Source organism: Pteropus medius, unplaced genomic scaffold, assembly GCF_902729225.1.
Source record: "Pteropus medius unplaced genomic scaffold, Ma_sr-lr_union100, whole genome shotgun sequence".
NCBI classification, from domain to species: Eukaryota; Metazoa; Chordata; class Mammalia; order Chiroptera; family Pteropodidae; genus Pteropus; species Pteropus medius.
The window spans coordinates 9,600,847-9,623,694 of NW_024352787.1; the positions used below are offsets into that span (position 1 = coordinate 9,600,847).

At 32.7% G+C, this 22,848-nt stretch overlaps 1 protein-coding gene across 1 annotated transcript in view; it reads right to left on the reverse strand.

Moving 5' to 3' along the window:
- Nucleotides 1-22,848, reverse strand: part of PTPN12 (protein tyrosine phosphatase non-receptor type 12) — an 84,847-nt gene that overhangs the window by 2,922 nt on the left and 59,077 nt on the right. The window contains exons 10-16 of the mRNA XM_039849340.1: nt 21,314-21,391; nt 21,117-21,215; nt 14,668-14,753; nt 6,190-7,166; nt 2,579-2,656; nt 1,652-1,707; nt 712-742 (exon numbers count right to left, since the gene is read on the reverse strand). Of these exons, the coding sequence (XP_039705274.1) occupies nt 712-742; nt 1,652-1,707; nt 2,579-2,656; nt 6,190-7,166; nt 14,668-14,753; nt 21,117-21,215; nt 21,314-21,391 (1,405 nt within the window). The remainder of the gene's footprint in view (nt 1-711; nt 743-1,651; nt 1,708-2,578; nt 2,657-6,189; nt 7,167-14,667; nt 14,754-21,116; nt 21,216-21,313; nt 21,392-22,848) is intronic.

A 22,848-nucleotide genomic window follows, 5' to 3' on the forward strand; every position in this document is an offset into this window, starting at 1 on the left:
TGCTCTTTTCCTTATGATATGTTACCTCAGAAAAGCAGATAGAGAGTAATCAAGTTTATGAGATGGTATGAGGCTCCTTTAGGCCAAGATCAAGAGAAAGAGAGCAGCTGAAACAGAATGGAGGATAATAGCAGAGATGATAGATGAATTCAGGAAACTGTATAGGCCAGGATGTTTGATAAGCTGTTTACATAGTCATTGACTTTTAAAAATTAATAGTAACTTGACCTGTATTAGCACGATAGTAAAAGTGATGTGGCAGAAAACTTTTTAACTTGGTATTATAACACTGGGTTGAGCTACATAATCTTATTGGTCTTCACAAATGTAAAAGTCCTAAAGAGGGAGATTCCCCAAACAATCAATTTTTAGGGACCCAATTCAATCATCTAGGGCAATTTGGGGCATTTACTGAGATCATGGTCAGACCTAGATTCTAAGTGTCTTTATAAACGGAAAATATTTAAAAAATAATTTCTTTCCTATCAGCCTGTCACTACTACTAATAAATGCTGTTATTTTCTAAATTAGTAATAATATATGGAATAGTAGTAATTTGGAAGAATTATATTACATAATTCAGGTTTTAGAAAAGCGGTCCTACATATTTTCACATACAGAAATAACTAAATAGCATATATGATGAGACATGCTATTTTATGGAAATTAATCTACATAATCTATAGCAAAAAGGAACAATATCTAACTTACCACATTTTTCACTTCCAGAAGTTATCAAGTCCTATAAGGAAGACATTTAATAGCTTTATGAATTTTGGTCTGTTATGAGTATATATCCCAAGAAATCAAGATTTATCAAGATTCTCAGTGTCAAAGGGAAAGAAAACAATGGTATTTTCAATTAGACTTAAAATTTTTAAATGTTATCATATTTTATATTGGGAGTGAAAAGGATAGGGAATTTCCTTTTTCCTTCTTTATGAAAACTGAAAATGCAGGAGCTACTATACAAAGAAACATACAAATACTGCATTTTGCCAGCCTTCTACCATATTCATCAAATTATAGTATCATGGATTATAAGACATAGATAGCATGACTGTTATAGGTTAGCACTACTTCATGTGACAAAGTATATCAGTGTTTTTTAATCAATTATGATATTCCACAATTTCAGGGATATTAAAATATACAAGAAATATGAAAAATTTTAATGTTGATGAAAAATGGTATTTCCCATGGCTAAAATATTTAGCTACCAAAACATTTCCTTAATGTGAAAGGAAATCTCATATAACCAGAAAAAACAAATGGAGGGACTACGTACCTAGTGTTATAATGGAAAGAAAAAAATGTAGGAAAGTGCCATGACCCTGAAAATAGTAATTCCTGTTTTTCATACCTCCAAAAGAATTTGAAACATGGCATAATTTATAAATTTCAAAAGCAGCTTAGAAAATAACACTCTGAAGTGATGGTCATATGTAGACCATGTTGCTCTTTTAAAAAAATTCAGATCTCACATTTTTTGTAGGCTTTTCAGCTAAAATCTTAGCATAAGAAATGCTGATCAAAAATCATATTAATAGCCTTAAGCTGACAGTTATTATAACAAATGACTGTAAGATAAATTAACAAAACAAAAGAGCGAAAATAGAGTTCTAGCTGTTCCAATCCCCAAAGGACTCACTTCAGATTTTTGTTGCTGACATTGAAGTTCACTCCGTTCCGATTTTATGGGTGTATCTGAGAAAAATGAAATCTTACAATTAAAATTAACATCTTCGATTCTTGAAATTTCTTGCACTAAAGTAATATACAAAAACAGATACTTTATATTTTTAGATATTATCGCTTTCATAAAAAATTTTCTAGTTTCTATTAATATAAGAAAATCCCTTTAAGATTCCTTAAAATTTAATTGAAAGAATTCAGTTATCAGTTTATTACATACTCATTATAATCTATATAGATGTCAGACTTAGACTTATTTATTTAATATTATTGAAGTATGTGGCTTCACTGTTAAGATTCTTAACATCAGTTCAAATTAATAAAACATTGGTTAAATGTAACTCAGATAAGACTAGTGAGCACCTCCACTGAGCACGAGACAATGTAAATATATTAAAGCTGTTTTCCTGTACTCTTTTTCAGGAAGGGAAGGAAGAGAAATGTATTATCAATGCTTTAAAACATGATCACTCTCTCCTACTTCTCACTGATACTTCTGTGGTCTTAAGTGTTCCTTAATTAACACAAAGTGATGCCCACCTACAACCCAATTTAAATATTTACTTACCTAAACTGTCACCAAGTGAAGCAATCAATGTCTTTTCACAATGGATAAAAAGACGCCAAATTGCAAATACATTTACAACTGCATTTAACTGAATTATAGCATCTAACATAAATGCAGCCATTTCAGCAATTTTAGCAAGTAAAAAAAGACTATTTTCAAGTATTTTTCATACGAAGAATTAAAAACTTTTGTCAGTATCAATTCAAACCTATTTGTGAATTTAATTATGCAGCTCGACAGCAACTAAATTAAAATCAGCCCTGTTTTGCAGTTTATTAAGAGTATGAAGTAAGTAAAAGCAGAGGAGATACTCACTATGTTCACTTGCTAATACAAAAGATTCGGGAGTTCTTTCAGGTAGGGGAGGAGGTGACTCTTCATTGACATCAACATCTATATTAAATACATAAAATTTAGACAAATTATGAACTTGTTAAAAAATGTTAACTCATTAAAAAATGAACTTGTTATCTACACAGAGAGCTTTGACATTCTAAAAATTACTGCCACAAGTATCTAAGAGAATCACTTTTTAAAAATGCAAAAAAAATCAACAAGAAATCATGACCATTTTGACTTATCAAGAATTATGAGGCTTATTGAACAAAAAGAATGAACTCCATCACTCAGAGATGCACAGAGAAAATGACTCTCCCATGACTTTCCTGACACCCCACAGACTTTACCACACTGTCCTCTGAAGTCTGAAGGCAGTCTCAGTAGAAAAGCCAGTAGGCAAGTGATTTCTCTCCTGGGCCTGCTGATGATGCTTTGAGTCCATGAAGGAAAGTTTTGGTCATTTGACTTAAGCCAGTTTTTCCTGAAGGGAAATCAATTGCTTAACTCCTTTTATGAGTTTTGCCATTACTTTGTACCATCTGTCTTACTGAGTTTTTAAATCCAACTCATTTTTAACGTATGTATTTCAGTCGTATTTTAAACAGTAATGACTAAAATAAGATTTGAAGAACTAGTTATTTTTCTAATATATATAAAATATGTTAACTTTTTTTGAATGTTCATTTACTGCCTAAAATCTTGTGAACAGTGGCACAGAGTGAACAGAGACTACTGAGTGAAGCCATAAAAAACTTCTCAGTAAAAACAAAATTAGCTCTTGGAAAAGATAATGCATAAAGTAAGCCTCATAAGTTAGCTTTATTACACCATAGAGTTAATGAGTTATTAGGTGTTTTGAAGATTCACTGGAGGTAGAGATAGAAAACATAAGGACACAATTATGTGTGTGGAGTCTGAGGTTAGTGAGAACAGGGTAAAGAAAGAGAAATGTGAGGATCCTACATTATTTTTTTGCCTGGGCGCTGACAATTGTTCTCTTAAAAAAAAAAAAAAAAGAACAATCTTGCCATGATACTTTGCTACTTTACCACATCTGATAGACTATGCATTAAAAAGAGATTAAAAACCAAGTAAAGCCTTTACAATTTTCGAAAAGTATGAGCCAGATATGATTGTACCTGTTCCTTCTACATTTATTTAGCTGAAGACACAAGAAAATATAGCTTCTGAATCCTGCTGAGAGAAGAGTTCTAGCCGAATATTTTATATATCTATCACGAGTACTTGGACTCTCTCTCGCACATAAGGTTAAGCCACTAAAGAACTATCTACCTTATCCAGTAGTTACAGGCTGAGCCATCATCATCCTTCCCCTTGCGCTTTTGTTACTAACAGCTCACGGTGAAGAGATGGCTGTTGGAAGAAAGGGATGCATAATCTTGGCACTGTGGTGCCATTTTGTAATTAAGTGAACAATCAGCAAGGGCAGTCTTGCTTGTTTACATCTAGAATCAAGTATCTTTCAGAAAGTCTATACCTCTCCTAACAGTCCTCACTCTTAAAGCCTTTTTTATTTTATAACTGTGGCCCTTGCTTATCAACATATTTCTCCTTGGATCTCTGGACTGCCTTTCCTATTTTATAAACTATTTTAGAGGTTATACAATCAAAGAACACACTTTTACATAGGTGTTTGCAAATCATACACTTCATACATACATGGGGCCTAGTATAGCCAAGTTTGAGAAATCTCTCAGGAAACTTAAGTCAGTATTAAAATCAAAATTTACAGCCAGGAATTTTTGTAAGGCAGTAACTTATGCAAAAGGTTGTTTTAGGTATCAAAACAGAATTATTCTACTTAACTCCCTAACACCTTCTAAAACAAGCAAACAAAAATCTAATTCTTGTGCCAATGGTTCATCTAAAAGGTAAACAATAACATTAAAAATAGGACGGCATGTAGTTATGTTGCAGCACACAATACTTACACAGGAAAATCTTCAGTTAATACTAAACTCATTTAGCATTGTTAGGGTAGGATGTAAAGAAATCAAAAATCACATTTATAGCTATCTTGGCTTTGAAATACAAATAAATAGAACAGAAGTGAGCTGCTATACAATAGGGTGCTTTCAACTATCCTTGTACAGTATTATCTTTCATATTTTAAAGTTATCACCAAAAGACTGGTCATGTGGCAGTAAATTTAATTAGTATATCACATCACGCATCCTTCCTGTCCTAACCAAATTCTATTTCTAGTAATGGTTTAAAAATATATATTTCCTAGGTCCAAGACACATATCTGATATGCTAGGGAAAAAAACAGCCCCAAATGTAATGGCTATGTGTAGAGTCAGAGGAAAGCTACAGTAATCAGGGGGATTGTTTCATTAACTATATAAATATCTAACCAATGTACTGTATACTGGAAACTTAAAAAGATTAAAAAAAAAAAGCCCAAAACAAAAATTTGTCTATACATTTTGTGTAGCTACAATTTGGCAATTATTTTTCAAACTCTGAAGTTGAGGAAGAAAAAGATATTAACAATTTTATATTATGGCAAACTGATAGAGTAATATTTATTGTGGTAACCATTATCTTCTGAAGATCCTTCAAATAAAACAGAAGAATCAAGAATATAGAGAATCCTATAAATTTAGGAAACTAGCTTAGACTTTCATCTACTCTATCAAATACATTCTCAACATAAGAACACATAGTATGTGTAAGTTGGGGAAATTTAAGACACCACACTATGAGTGGTGTTTACTGGGTCAGAAATAGATAAAGTCATCTTTTAAGATCATAGTGCTTATTTTGCCAGGACATTATAAATAACAGTCTGTGTCACTATCAAAGTTCACTGACAAGTAAATGACCACTGATAATCTATCAGTAAATAGCTTTCATGGCAGCTATGATTATTTTTAGCAGATCAAGAGTTTCAAGAACCAATAATACATATTGTGAACTGAGTGCAAGCATTATCTTGAAAGCTAAGGCTGCTTAAAGAAGACAGCCATTAATTAAATAATACCAGTGATGATTAGATAATGGCTATATCCCACTCACTACCGACTAAATTAAAATTCCCATATTCTGAGAAATTGCAATATTGCTCCTTGGTTAAACTCAGTGTTGAAAGCAGCCTCACTTGCAAGCATTTGTGAAGAGAATTAAAAAAAGACATTCTGTAGTTAAAAGAGCATAACAGTATAACAAAATAGTCATTTGTAATAAACATGGGTGGAATTAAATGGCTAATCAAGCAATCTATAATATCTATGTCACTGTTACTTTAAACAATTCTATCTCCCTTAAATTATTTAGTCAGATAAATTTTTGACCCATATAAAATACTAAAAGTTACAATACAGAAGGAAAATAAAATTTTCAGTTACAACAATTAAAATATTTTGAAAATACAAAACCCAGTAATGCAATGTCATCAAATTAAGGCAATAAAAGCTTACTTAAAAAAATTATATCTAAAATAATAAAATCTTGCTTTAGGTTCTAGAGTGACATGTGGACTAAAAACAATGAATACAGCTAAAGTGCTTAGAACAGTGACTGGCACACAGTAATACTTAAGTGTTAGATACTATTATTATTACCTTTTGCAGCACCTGAATGTATTGTTCCTGCTATATCATGTCTAGCAATAGACACTGACAATACTTTCCTTGTAGAAATGCTTTCAGTACTAGTGGCAGCAGAAACTGTGGCACTTGCTGTTGAAATATTAGTTTTATTCTTGGTCTCAGCACCATCAGAGTTCCTTTCATCTGAGTCTGAGTCATCAGAATGAAGAGGATTAGTAAAACTGAGGGGAGCTCTGAATAGAGGTGAACTGTTATGATGATCCACAAGATCATGGGTTTCAACTTGTACTGTGGGGCTCGGTGTTAAACTCACAGTTTTCATTGTTTGATAGTGGATATCTGAGGATTTGCCTTCAGATGAATCAGGCGTGGGTAGAGTATTTTCGGGTCCATGAAATGACCACATTACATGTCCTTTCTCACCAAGAGGCAAGCGGTCTGGCCTTGGAGGTGTGTCTGAATTCTTCTGTGATTCCTCTGGTGGAATAACTGGAGCTTTATGTGACTGTGTTGCACTGCAGTCCACACAAGAATTCTGAGAAATATCATCAACTTTTAGATCCCCTGAACTCAATTCCTGTGACTTAGAGATTTTATCAATTATACAAGGTGAAGCTGACTTAATTTTAATTGCATGTCCCCTATTCAAGAGTGTGTTCCCATCAAAACTTTTTGGTCCCTCTTGGAGAGGGACCTTCTTAATCTCAAAACTTAAATTTCGCTCCAATTTTTTATCTATCTGTTCAACAGTTGATTCATTTTTCCCTGGAAGTTCTGCTGATTTATTATAATTTCTGTTGAGGTCTGTTGAGTGTTGTTCTGATGAAACCATGTGCAACACTGGCTTTGGATGGTATCTGTCATTGTCCTGCCACACAGTAGTGACCGTTGGAAAAGCTGAAGGGGGAGAAGGTGTCAAGATGGGTGGCACTGGGTGAGGTTCTGGTGGCTGCAATATTTCTTCCTTAGCATCCCCTTCTACAAGGCAACTGAAAAAACAAACATTAAGAAAAGGCTATTGTAAGAATGTTCATCCTTTTTAACAATTATGTAGCTAAGTCAATTATACTGAAAGCCAGAATCTATGGTTATGCATAAAAAATTATAATTTTAGTCTGAGAAAATTTAATGTTTAACAAGGTAATACATATACACTGTTTATAAAGTCAAATACAAGAATTTTAATGAAAAACAGCAACCCCTCCCACAGCCCTTCAGCTACCCAGACATCTCCTTGCAATGTTTAACAGCTGCTTCTAAGATTTACCTTCATATTTCAAACTCCATAAACCATTATTTGTCTATTTCATAATTTTCTATTGTCTTTCTATGTGGCTTCTCTGTCTTCCCAATATTGTTATAATTTTTTAGTTCAATCTTATGACTATAGTTATTATTCATACCAATGATACTCAGATTTTATATCTTTTCTTATAGAACTTGTCATTCTCTCATAATTGCTTTAGGTTTTGGATGGCTTAATTCTCTATGTATCATCAGTAATTCAGCTCTTCTAACTTTTCTGCAGATTTGTACACCAACTCTCTCTCAACTAGTCAAGCACCCAGGTAACTATCAATATCAAAGGCACTCCTCTTGGAAACTTTGGTCCTCTTGCTGCTGTGTGGACCACTGGCTCACTAGGCCACCACAGAGCTGATGTTCTTTCTTGTGTCAGATTCTCCTGTTTCCCAGGTCCCATCTTCCTTTTTAGGTATAGTCCTTTGTTTTGGTGGGTTATATGGTCCAGTTGCTTCTTAAGAACTTTATATAGGAGGAAATTTTCTAGAGGCCTTGTATATTAAGTATTATCTCCAAGGGTGCTGATTTTTTTGAAAAGGTATATAATTATAGATTAGAAATAATTATCCTTTAGAATTTTGTAATTCCGATTCCTGTTCCTTTAAATGTGGGCTGGTTTTTTCACTCTTGAAGCTTTTAGGTTCTTTTTTTATTTTTGATATTATTCTATAATCTCATCATGTAACTTTTTCCAATCCATTTTATCACAATTTTTATCCACTATATTGGGAACTTTCTATATTAAAATTAATGTTCTTTATTACTAGAAAATTTCCTTATTTCTTGGCTAATTTCTTCACTTCTAGTCTCCTTCCAGACCATTACTAGTTTTATTATTATTATTCGACAGATCTAGTTTGATTCTCTAATTTATCTTCTCTTATTTTCTATCTTTTTTCTCTTTATTCATTTTCTTGGAAGATTTCCTTGACTATCTTCCAGCCTTCTGTTTAACTTTTTAAATTTATGCTATTATATTTTTAATTTCCAAGAGCTTCATATTATCATCCAGTTCTTATTTCATGGTAGCAATATTTCCTTATGAATGAGAAACATGGACGGTGGTCTGTCCATCTTTTTTCTACTGTGTATTGTCTCTATTTCCTTCAAGTTTTTTTTCCTGCTTATTTGGGTCTGTCTTTTATGTTAGAGGCTTTGTCAAGTGTCTGATCATTCCTGGTTCAGTTCATTTTTAAAGAATGATATCTTAAAAATGCCCAGAAGATGTGTATATATATATGTAAGGAGGAGGACTTGTGGCTTAGTGATCACCTCACTGCATGATAATTGAACACAGCCTTTGCAATATCAGTAGTGGGCTACAACCATCAATAACTGTAGCTTTCTTCTCTTGGGCTGGTTAGTTTTTCAAAAGAGGGATTCTGTCTCCCACCAGAAGTCGCTACCAGTATTCTGAAAGCCAAATAAGGGTTGGGAGCAAGAGAGCTGGAGGATCTCACCATTCAGCATGCAGATTCCTGTTTTTAGTAAGGCGCTACAATCCTACCATCAGGTGGATCTGATGTCCTTGAATCCAGAGACTCCCTGGTTCAACCACTTCTGAGTAAATCTGTCCTACTGTATGCCCATGTGTGGGAGAAGCAGTCATCTGCCAGCTCAATTTGACTGAAGGAATCTGGGATTCTAAATAGTCTTATAGAGACATTCAAGTATTCAAGTACTCTTTTTGTTTTTAGCCCCATCCTACACACGATCTTCAGGAGGAACTCTAGTCTGAGCCTTTCTGGGGTGGGGGTTCTTTGAAGAGAACCATCTTGCTGCTTATCAGTTTCCCGCATATACAAGAAAGCAAGTTTTAGCTTTCTTTGTCCTGTTAAGTCCCTTTTCATTGGTCAATGTGCTTTCTACTTTCCAAAATTCTGTCAATATCTCTCTTATCTGCTGAAATCTCTGCTACAAATTTGTTTTTTTCAATCTTTATACATTTTTCTATTTCTCCACTAAAATTTCAGGAAGTTTATAGACAGACCAGAGTTAACTGTTCAAACTGCTTTTTTTAATTTTTTAACACTAATCTTGTAAATGTTTTTATAAGCAGCAGTCTGTGCATGATGTTGATATTTCCATAGTAAACATATTCTTGGCTACTCACATTAAAAAAAATAGCTTTACTGAGGTATAGTTGATATACAAAAACTGTGTATTATTTAATGTATATAATTTGATGCGTTTGGACATATGCACACACCCAGCATGATTACTATCACTACAATCAAGGTAATAAACATCCATCACCTCCAAAGTTTCCTTGTGTCCCCTTTGTGGTCTTTTGGCTACTCAAATTTGATTGATAATTATACTGGTAGACTTTTTCTTATCTGTTCTTAATTTAAGGTTGGTTAAAACAAGACTTAGAATAATTCTAAAGAACTTTCATGTGCACAAAAATGATAAGCCCAGTCACAACAAAATATATGCTACATATTGATTTTCTATTATAGTGTTCAAGATTCATATTTTCACTAGATATTCTGATGAAAAAAATTCCAGCAGAGATACAATATGACTTGCATCATTCTTATTGTAAATACTGTTCTTAATTTCATTTGTTGAGGAAATGAAACAAATATTCAGGACTTTCTACATGCTAGGCATTATACTAGTACCAGAAAAGGACAAAACAGTGAACACAACAGTTTGAATACCTAAAGAGTATAAAGAAATAGTTAAAAATAAGGCTTACAGGGTAGGATGAAACCATACCATGAAGATGCAGAATTAAAGTAACTATAACATTTGTTTCAAATCGATGTTTTATATAAACTCATAAAATTAATTTCCTTACAATAATTTAGTCTGGATTCCATGCGAAGTGGAAAGATTATGAGAGTGTAAGAAACAGCAACCAAAAAATTAGAACATAACACTTTAAAAACAACCTTCATAACTATTCTTTCTTCTAGGGATTAATACCACAGTGAAAAAAGTACTGAACTGGAAGATAGATTTATTTGTGTTCTCAGTTAACTCTGCAGGTCAACTCATTTCGGAAACCAGCTATATTAATATCCATGTGATCGAAATTACTATAAAAATCACTGAGTTCACTACTTTACTTATCACTGTGACATACTGGCTATCTATAGAAGAAATAGGGAATACGTGGCGATCTAAAAAAAAAAAAAAGATGAGAAAACAATAAAGAAGATGTTATATCAATGCCAATAATTACTTTTTAACCAAAACAATGATAACCACCTATACAGCTTACACTTTGGAGTTAAGAAAGACACTACACCAGTGTTTAATCTTTATTGCTTGATTTTATTATGTATTCTGACCTATTTCGATAACTTAAAATTAACATTTGAGATCAAAGGTATTTTCTAACAATGAAAAAGAACAAAATAATTAGGAAAGGATTAAAGCACAGAAAGCACAGAAAATTAGATAACTGACAGCATGTATAAAGCATTTTGCCAAAATTTGCCCTTATATTAAAGGATGCTAATTTGGAATTAATAATTCAATTAGAAGTTTAAAATTTGTGAGTAGTCAAATAAATCAATAGTGTCCTTTGTGATTTCATTTATCCCTTCTAGGATGTCCCTTCTACAAGTTTGTCAAACATTAAATTATATTTTTGTTTCAATGATTTGACTTTTTATATTTAACTATTTGAAGCTTTGGTATTTGCTGTGATGATATATGATCATAATTACAATATGAGTAATATATAACTTTTATTTCTCCCTATTTAGTATAAAATTCCCTACTTGTTAATTCAACTCCATCAACAGGTATATTCTTATACCCCTAACAGACTATTTTAAATATTCATAATGTTTTATAATTTTAAAAAAGTCTGTCCTCACTCATCACTATTATCATCTTGAGTTTTTCTTTAATATTTTTTGCCTCTTTATTCATCCAAATGAACTTTAATATTATATTGTCAAGTTCAGATAAGATATCTTTGGTATTCTGAGGAGAACTGCATCAAATATTAAAAGAACTGATATTTTAAATAGCATTGAAAAAAACTAAATTACATTTACTTTTGCCAACCAAGAACACTTAATTTTTTTTATTAATGCAAATGAATACAGTTCTACTTTCTATTTAAGGTTATTTCCAGGTATTTTATATTCTGAAAAAGATTTCTCTGTTAATCTTTTCTCCTTCTACTTGTCTGGTCTACAGGACCATTTTCCACTTTTATTGAGCCACTTTGCTCCTCTCTTATAAATTAATCATTTTAAGGCAATATATTTGGGTTTAATATAATTGTTAAAAAAAATCAACAAAAGAAATATAATATTTCAAAAAAACAAAGATTTTTTTAACAACAGAAAAAACGATGAAGTAGAAAAATAACTGTTTTATGTGATATGGATTTCTCCTATCACCTAATTTTCTACTTGCCATTTTCTCAGGGTTGTTAGTCACCCAAATCTCATGATATCCTGTGCTAGATGAGGTTTCCCCAAATCAGGTAGCTTCAAATGCCTCCATTTGAGTAGACTTCAACTCTTGTTTTGACCCCATAAATGCCCAAACCTATCCAGGATATTCAAAGAGTCACAAATGTCTGAAAGTCCAGTTCATCGTCACAGGCAACCCTTACAGGAAGTAGATATTCATGTATTTCTGCCAGATACAGAACCCTCTCCTTCATGGCCTCTATAATGCCACTGTTTCTTGGTTTTCCTTTATCCCTTGGTTGTTCTTTATTTTTTCACAGCTTCCTTTTAGTCTACTTTTACAAATTATGGTACTTACAAGGGCTCCCTCCTTGATATTTTATGTTATACTCAGAATCCGAAAGATTTTATTCATGCCCAAGTAAAAGTCTTCTATGTCAGCTGTATACCGAACCCTCAAATCTTTACCTCTAGCCTAGATATCAAAATGTCTAAGAGAACCATTTTGTCTTCCTCCTAATCTTATTCCTACTTAAAATTGTTTAAATTGAGAGGCATTATAAGAAAGCATTAAATATATTGTCACTGTCTGTGAAACACTAAATAGATTAAGAAAAATTTACTAAGGCGCACGCCCTTTTTGGGTCTCTGTAGTAAATCTGTTGACAGCTTACAGAAATAGCTAACAAGTTATACTTCCAGAATGCTGGTGTTATTGAAAAAAATATCAACAATTTCATTAGTTTAACAAAATATGTATTGAAAAAAATGAAATCTGCTATCCAAAATCTTTAATATGATTTCTTTAAGTATTTATAAACCATAATCATGACTATAAAACTTAATATAACAATGAGCCTTCCTCTCTAGATCTTTCTCCAATAATAACATGTATTCTAAACAACCAATTAACCTGGTTATACTCACTGCACCCATACTGAAAAACAAAATATATCATTTTTACTTTTTATCAATCTTATGCTCTTGTAATTTTATTTTCAGTTAACAATTTACAATAGTTTAAAAATTCATCTTAACCTAGAAGTCACAGGATATTCTTAATGGAACACAATGAAATTCTACCATTTGACTCTACTAAATGAAAAAAAAAAAAGACCTAAGCACGTAATATAAAGTCACATACGTATAAAAATTTGAGTACATATCCTCAAAAAAATCCTGTCTTAGGCTGAATGATCATTTTTCTGTCAATATTCATTTGCTACTTCTTAATTATCTTTTTTCTTTATTAAAAATAGGTGCCAAACTTCTAAAATGTATATGGGAAAGGCTTAAAATTCAGTACATTCTTTATATTTTTTCCTTTAAAATTAGAAAGAGGCTACCACTATTTATTGTTGAAAGTAGATAGCCATAAAAATCACAAATATCATTATACACTTTGAAAACCTCTACACTGGCTCAATCTCAAAAACCAAATTAAAAGATATTGGTGTAGCAAAATTGTTTCTTAATTTCACTTAAGGCCAGTACAATTTCTTTTAGGACTCATATGTGGAAGAAAGAAGTTAGAGGACTAACAGTTTATAGGTTTTAACTGGCTACCTTCCATAGGAATCTACTGGGAAGTTGTTAGCACACAGTTAACATCCTGAGCATTTAAATGCTAAAACTTAAACCCATCTATACAGGCTTCCTGATCCTCCTTAGAGAAGCATGCAAAGGCTTTCCAGAGACTACTAATAAGTACCACATCTTGCCTTAGTTATTAAGAAAAGTTGTAGTCTTTTCCTTTTGTAAAGAGGAACGATCACGTTAAAGTACAATGACTGATTGCCAAGACCCAACCCTAGTCACCTCATCCAATTTAAGTCGACTTCTATCAAACATTTAAGGGGAAAAAATTGGTGAAGTCTTACTTTGAGGAAAGGTCAATCAGTTTGGGCATATCTGTGCTTGAGACAAGATACTATAGAAGTCATTCTAATAATTTCATTATGAATCACTTACTGTGCCCCCTTTTAAAAATAATCCAATAACTCCAACTTAACTCCACAATGTAACAGAAAAACCAACATTTAATGAAAACCTGACGTATGTCAGGTCCTATATATATGTAGTGTTTTCACATACTTTATTTCATTTAATCCTTAGGAATATATTTAAACAAACAGAAAACCCGCAAGAATCAAATCAGTGACTTACTCATAACTTCAAAACTAGTAAGTAGCTGAAAAGAATTTTTAACTAAATCTTTTTGACTCTTTCTATATTGTTTCCATACTACCACATAACTGACCTAGCAGCCACTCTGAAAGAGGAGGAAAAAAGGGGGACAGAAACATATGTTGATTTTAACTTTATAAGTGAGCTTAGTATGAAAGAAAATCTGAGAGAAATAAACTCATCTTTCCTAGTTATGAAACATCTTCTTTATGATAACTTCTTTAGTTATCAAAAATTGTATGCACATTAAAGATAACTTCTTTAATGTGCATACAATTTTTGGCAATCATATTACCTGTACAGTCATTACGAGAAATTGAAATTTTTAGAATATTTAAAATTTTAGTGGTACTACATAAAAAAACATGAGCTATTGTCAATTCATGGTTATGCTCACTGTTCTTGTACAGTACACTACTGAAATTTTATCAAAAGTGAAACAAATTTTAGTATAGCAATAATGAATAACAAAGTTGCCATATATACGCTATATCCTAAAAACAGAAGAATGGTACTAAAAGTTATGAAGAAAACTTAGAAATATTCAGAATTTGTTGTTTTAATTAACAGTGAGTAAATAAAAGTATCCTTTCAAAGAAAATGTAACATACAATACCTGCGGGTCCTTGGTGGTTTTGGAGGAGGAGAATCTTGTTTGTCAGAATGGATGGAGCTGACCATATTTTCAGTGTTAATTTCATTCTGCCAAAAAAAAAAAAAAGCTTCATTAAAGTCAGGAGAAAAATAATTTTCCTTTCTTATGTTTCAAATAAACTGTTTCTAGGCTTTTGAATTTTTAAAACAATAAAAATTTTTTGCCAAGTAACAAAATGGGTCTTAGTATACTCTCTAAATTGTAGCCTGAAGGACTTAAATTCAATGAGACTAAAATAAAAAAACAGTCCATCTTACTGATCTTACTGAAAAATCAACTGTGTACAGTAGCATTTCAATTGCTACTGTAAATAAACAAATTACCCATGAAAATAAAGATTAAAGAGGATAGTTTTTTTTATTTTCGGAGGCGTCACTACACTAGAAACTTAACATGTGAAGAGAGGAAAAAAGTGAACAAAATAAGGCTTATATCTTTTACTTTCCCAACATTTTTTGGACACCTATTGCTACCTAGTACTTTTAAATAGTCCCAGAATGCACTTTAATCATTTCTTGACCTGCTTTCCCTCTGTCACCATGGATATGTCCCCCTATATCACTGCCTGACCAAACGAACCCAAAAGTCAGGGAAAGCCAATCTAGGGATCTCACTGGTTCTTGGTCACAAGGACCAGTGATATCATTAACATGGATACTCCAGAGTCATATAGCTGTAAGAATCTTAGATTGTGTTTAGGATTATGAATAGAGAACTATTCATATAACACATTATCATATAATACATTGTCTTGAATTAGTTTCAGCCTCAGGAAGTATCTCCTTTTTATCCAGCTAGGCTATGTTAATTCTGGACCACTGGACAAGAATGCTTTTCACTCTTGCACATGCCTAGGTAATTTTAGGGAAAAAATGTCATCTTTGCATATTCTATGATCGATTAAGGAACTCTGAAACTGTAATTGCCTTTTTCAAAAGGCACTTCTACCAAGTCCATCATGGCAGCTTCTTTGTCTTTATAACTATTTCTTGCCAGTGTCCTTTTTCATTAAGTACTTCCAACTAAAAAAACAGAGATATCGACTTTCCAGTAATTTCTAGTGCATGCTGTATCCTGATGTATAAGATTAGAAGAGTTTTGTGCATCTGATTATGCATCTTACTCTAACCAGAACAACAGAGTAATATCTTATGACTGAAAGTTCTCATGCTTAATTAAACCCACCTACCATAATGGAGGTACCTGTTGTAGAGATATATGCTATAGGCAGGGTGACCATACAATTTATTCATCAAATCTGGGCTCTTTGAGAATGAAAGGGGGAGCACTATTAATTATTACACCTGGACAACAAGTATAAATTGGTTGGTATTGCCTCAGGTAAATTAGGATTTTTGGTCACCACACTTATTTTTTTAAGCTGTCTTTTTTTTTTTTTTTTTTTAATTTATTACTTTTTTAATGGTGACATTGGTTAATGAAACCCGATAAGTTTCAGCTGAACACTTAACCAGTAAGGCATATATATATTTACACTGTGTGTTCACCTCCCATAGTTAGATTTCTTTCTGTCACCACATATTTGACCCCTTTTACCCCATCTACCTCCCTACTAACTTCTGGTAACCACTAGTCTACTGTCCATGTCCATCAGTCTCTGTTCGTTTGTCCTGTTCATTTGTTGCTTTTAGGTTTATATCCCATATATAAGTGGTATCTTGTGGTTTTCAACATTTTCTTTTCTGTCTGGCTTATTTCACTTAGCAAGATTATCTCAAGGTCCATTCATGTTGTCGTAAATGGCAGTATTTCATCTCTTCTTATGGCTCAGTAATATATCTTTTCAGAAGATATGAGTTTTCAAGTCTTTGGGGATAAATACCCAGTAGAGGGATTGCTGGATCACATGGTAGATCAACTCTTAGTTTTTTGAGGAACCTCCATACTGTTTTCCATAGTGGCTGTACCAATTTGCAGTCCTACCAGCAGTGTATGAGAGTCCTTTTTCTCTGCATCCTCTCCAACATTTGTTATTATTTGTCCTGTTGATTATAGATATTCTAGCAGGTGTGAGATGGTATCTCATTATGGTTTTGATTTGCATTTCCATAATAGCTAGTGATGTTGAGCATCTTTTCATCTATTTGTTGGCCATTTGTATGTCTTCTTGGGAAAAGTGTCTGTTCAGGTCCTCTGCCCATTTTTTAATTGGATCGTTTGTTTTTTGTTGTTATTGAGTTGTATGAGTTCTTTGTATATTTTGGATACTAGGCTCTTATTGGAGGTGTTGCTTGCAAATATATTTTCCTGTTTGGATGGCTGTCTCTTTACCTTGTTGGTTTCTCTGGCTGTGCAGAAGCTTTTTAGTTTGATGTAGTCCCATTCATTTATTTTAGCTTTTACTTCCATTGCCTTTGAGGTCTAATTCATAAAATCCTCTTTAAGTCCAAGGTCCCTGAGTTTAGTTCCTGTGTTTTCTTCTATGCATTTTATTGTTTCAGGTCTTATATTCAGGTTCATAATCCATTTCGAGTTAATTTTGGGTCACCACACTTTTGATCCTCAGATATCACCAGAATTTAGAGACTCTTTGCATCATAGATACTTCTTAAAAAATATTTTTGATATATTAATGATTTATTTCCTTATTACCCTATTAATTACACAATCACACTCCCATAACAACACTAATTAATATATTTGTACCAAAATCTGTAAATACTCACATTGAGTAGGTTAAATAAAGATTAACGGTGAACCATGACACTGCTTCTAACTGAACTGTTTCTAACCTACAAATACATAGCAATTTTTTATAGTACAACATAAATAGCCTCATGTCATGTCAAGTCAGGTTTTGCTGCCAAATGAGTACAATACAAACACATGTACACAAAAACAACTTTAGGTTTTTAGAGCATTTTGGATTTTGGAACAGCAGAATCTATATGTGAAATGCACTGAATAGTAAGCACTGGAGAGGATACAAAAATGTAAAGGAAATAGTACTTAACCTCGAGACATAATTTCTAAAATTCCTTTCAACTTCCAAAGTTGGTGATCATTTCACCAATTTTGGAAGTTGAAAGGAATTTTAGAAATTAAATAATCCATCGGAGATTAGGTTTTAGTGTAGTCTCGTTTCAAGCAGAGTTTGCTAAAGTTATTTTTTTAACCGTTGACCACTTCGACCAATTTTGCAATTATTTCGTATATTAATATTTTCCACATAACAGAGCTATATCAAAGGCCACAAAAAAAATCAGAACCCAATTATCAAATACTTAAGGATATATTGTCATCTGTAAAACAAAATAAATATTAAAAATGGGTGCTTTATTATATAGATTTAATGCAATTCCCATTTAAATCCCAATGGCATTTTAAAAAGAAAGAAACAGAACAGAAAATGATCAGATTTGTATGGAAGTACAAAAGACTCCGAATTGACAAAGCCATCCTGAGAAAAAAGAACGAGGCTGGAGGCATCACTCTGCCCGACTTCAAATTATACTACAAAGCGATAGTAATCAAAACGGCATGGTATTGGTAGAAAAACAGATACACAGACCAGTGGAAAAGAAGTGAAAGTCAGAAGTAAAGCCATGTTTACATGGGCAAATAATTTTCAACAAAAGAGCCAAAAACACACAGTGGAGGAAGGAAAGCCTCTTCATAAATGATGCTGAGAAAACTGGAAAGCTACCTGCAAAAGAATGAAATTAGACTGCTATCAACACAAACCAAAATTAAGAACCTAAATATAAAACCTGAAAACAATAAACTGCATAGAAGAAAACATAGGAAATACTCTCAAGGACCTTGGACTTAAAGAGGATTTTATGAATTGGACCTCAAAAGCAAGGGGAGTAAAAGCAAAAACAAATGAACGAGACTACATCAAACTAAAAAGCTTCTGCTCAGCAAAAGAAACCATCAACGAGGTACAGAGACAAACATCCAAATGGGAAAATACATTTGCATGCAACACTTATGATAAGGGTCTAATATTCAAAATATACAAAGAACTCATACAACTCAATAACAACAAAAAAATGATCCAATTAAAAAATAGGCATAGGACCTGAACAGACACTTCTCCCAAGAAGACATACAAGTGGCCAACAAACATATGAAAGGATGCTCAACATCACTAGCTATTAGGGAAATGCAAATCAAAACCACAAGGAGATACCATCTCATACCGGCTAGAATAGCTATAATTAACAGGACAAATAATAACAAATGTTGACGAGGATGCAGAGAAAAAAGACACTCATACACTGCTGGTGGGACTGCAAATTGGTACAGCCACTATGGAAAACAGTATGAAGGTTCCTCAGAAAAACTAAGAGTTGATCTACCATGTGATCCAGCAATCCCTCTACTGGGTATTTACCCCCGAAGACTTGGAAACTCATGTGAAAAGATATCTGCACATTGATGTGTGTAGCAGCATTATTCACTGTGGCCAGGACATGGAAGCAACTGAAGTGTCCTACAATAGATGACTGAATAAAGAACCTGTGGTACATATATACAATGGAACATTACTCAGCCATAAGAAGAGATGAAATACTGCCATTTGCAACCACATGGATGGATCTCCGGATATTCATGCTAAGCGAAATGAGCCAGACAGAAAAAGTTGAAAACCATATGATATCACTTGTATGTGGGATATAAACCTAAAAGCAACAAACAGGACAAATGAATAGAGACTCATGGACATGGACAATATACTAGTGGTTACCAGAGAGTAGGTGAGGATCGGAAGATGGGATATAAGGAGTCAACTATGTGGTGACAGAAAGAAATCTAACTATGAGCAGTGTATGAGCAGTGAACACATAATGTGATATATATATGCCTTACTATTGAATTGTACACTTAAAACTTACTGGATTTCATTAACCAATTTCATCATAATAATAAAAAAAAGGGGGGGTGCTTTAAAAATAAAGAACATTACATTTGAGGAAAAATATTCAGAATTCTATATTCCATCTAAAATGTACAACACAAATATAACAGAAGGAACAGAAAGACTACACACAAACTATTGTTGTTATTTCTCAAATGTTCTAAAATTGAAAATTCTGGTGTTGATAACTGGCGGTGGTGTCTTTTATATACAAATAAAAGACAAGCATGTATACCTTACAGACATTTGCTTACTGAGATGTGTCTAAATCCCAAGTCAATATACTATTGGATTTCAGAATAAATTTCTCTTTAGATCTTCCACTCTGGGAAGTCATTTAAATTGTAAATACTTCCAATAAATGTCATATGTTATAGAGTCTTAAATTGCTGATTAGCATTTCAAACCAGAATTTCTACAAAAATAATTCTGAAACATAGGGCTTGTTTTAAAAGCCTTTAAAAAAAAAATTACCTCTAAATTAAGTTGTCAGAGAAATAATTAATAGAGATTTATGACTATTTCACAGCATAGGTTCAGAAAGGTAGGTAACATATTTTAAATCATTACGCAAACACAGTTTTAAGAAATTTCCCCACTTTTTTAGATTTCACATTTTCTCTAACTAGTATTTATGATCTCCAATGACATGTAAACAGCTATTTTTCAATTAAAGTTTAAAAAATGCATAGTGTACTTAGCTTTTGAAATATTAAATGAATCTCAATATAGGTAAGATTATACACAATAATATATTAGCATTCTATTCTGTATTTGCAGCCACTCCCCAGTGCTAGCATCACTGTCTCAGTTCCACCTCAGATTATCAAGCATTAGAGTCTCATAGGACCCCAGTTCCTGGTGCCAAAAGGTTGGGAACCACTGAACTACGTATATTAAATGTTAACTATCCTGCACTCACCAATGTAAAAGAAATACGTATCTCTTCATTTAGCTTTATATCTAATCCTAGAGATTTCCCTACTTTACTTCTTCCCACCTCCTTGGATTCTCACCCACAATGGATTTCATGTCACCTTTTAGTCTTCTCCTTTGTTTCTACTGTATAAAATAAATTTCAAAACTGCTATTTCCTGGAGCATCTTCTCAAACCTCTGAGATTTTGTTTCTGGTCTAGCCCTCAGCCTTGGCTCAAAAAAACTCTTTAAGCCTTTCTTTAGGTTTGGAATTTCTTTTGTTGATAGAACAATGCAACTAATTTTTTTAAAAGTAATTTATACTTTAAACAATAAGGAGTTATATGATTTTTGACATACACTCTACTTTCCAGCTATATTTTATTTAGAATATTATTTAACTTGTATTGGAGTCACTAAATATCCATCATAATTGAGAGTTTCAAAGAGGAAGAAGGAATAGAGTTACCAAATCAAGGTTAAATAAAAATAGTAACTGTCATGGATATTCTCATGTTAGATAAAAAACAAGATAACAATTAAAAAGCAAAATATTACATCTTGGTAAAAAGAGAGTTTTCTAAAATTAATAGGCCAATAATACCTACCACCCCATCAGCAATTTTCTGGACTCCATGAATTTCATATAGTTGCAGCTGTTTTTCAAACAGTTGGGCAATAGCTCTATGAACAAGCTCATATTGCTCCTATTAAGGAGATGAAATAGAAGAAAAAAAAGATATTAGAAAAACCCAAAAAGGCATTTATAAAAATATAGTTTATAAAATGAAACAAAAATCTATACCTTAGTTTGTACAGCAGAATGCCTCTGTGTTCTCATTTCTTGTATTAAATTAAATACATTAAATTCCTCTGGTATTTTCTAAAACATAAAATGTAATAAATGAACTCTAGACAACTATTCAGAAAAACAGTAAAGTAGTCTTCAACTTTCCATATAGACCTTATATATATGCCGGATAATAGAAAACATTTTCAGTACTACCTACCATGTTTCAGAAAATGTGCTTGACACTGTAGACACAAAGCTAATCTTGACTCTCATCATTCAAGCTAGTGAGCCAGGTAAGTGAACATAAAATTGTTCGGCCAAAGCATGACTGCAGTGCAGTGGGCATAAAGATGCCGTGACTAACTCTGGTGTGTGAAGTGAAAAGTGAAGGAAATACATATATGCATGGCAGGTTAAATATATAGACTATCTGTGGAATTGAGAAGCTTGATATAGATAAAACCTAAGATGGAGAGGAGAGGTATTCAAAGGAGGAGAGGAGACAGGCTACTTAGGATCAGACTGTAAACATTAACAAAATTTGAACTCATTCTACAGGCCAGTGTCTCCCGGGCTAGCTACATAAGGACCAGCTAGGAGAACTAGGTAAAAATGCAGATCTTCTGAGCAACATCTCTGGAGACTGATTATCCTAGACAATTCTTTTGTACATTTGTAATTAGTACTGCAACAGACAACTCTGACATGAACAGACTTGATATTCAGGCAATTTTTATAGCAGGGAAAATGAAAGTCTGAAAAGGGAAGAAACTGGTGGTTTACTGAAGCAGTCTAAAAAAAAGATAGAAAGGTAGAAACAGAGTTGAGGGAGAACTTTAGAATGTGGTGAACAACAAGAATATTTTATAATGATAAAGAAGATAGAAGAGTTAAAAAAATGATTCCCAGATGTACTGCTTGGGAGTCTTTATATACATCAAAAGATTTTTATATCAAGTACTAACTTAAGGCTCCAGACTATATTTATGTTAAGCCAAGCTCAATTAAATGAGGACTATGTTTAAAATACACAACTCTTGAAATGACCAGATGTTTATTTTGCTTGCTGGCATTCATCTAAAGGCCTCTTCCCTATCCCAATTTTAATCTTTGACTTTTATGTTCGTATATGATAGGATCCTAGTTAAATTTTATTCACCAAAAAATTTCAATTGAGTATTGAGAGATGATTAGTTTTGAGAAATACAAAATTAAATACAAAATTAACTGTAGAGGGCTTTTTGAGAAACTGCTTAAAAATTAAATATTCCCTAGCAAATGTGGAAAATAGCAAAAAGGCAGGGGAAAAAAGGGAGAAGAAGAAAAGAAGGAAAAGAAAAAAGAAACTTTTATTAATCCTATTTTATATGACACAGATTAATATATTCATAGGAACCAAAAGGGTATAAGAATTGATAACTTCTCCTTAATGCATAGAAATGAACATATTATAGAATTAGAAAATGAACCAAATCTACCTACAGTAAGAATTGTTTTTCAAATCTGTAATGAGGGCTGTGTCTTATTTATCTTTATATCCTCCATAG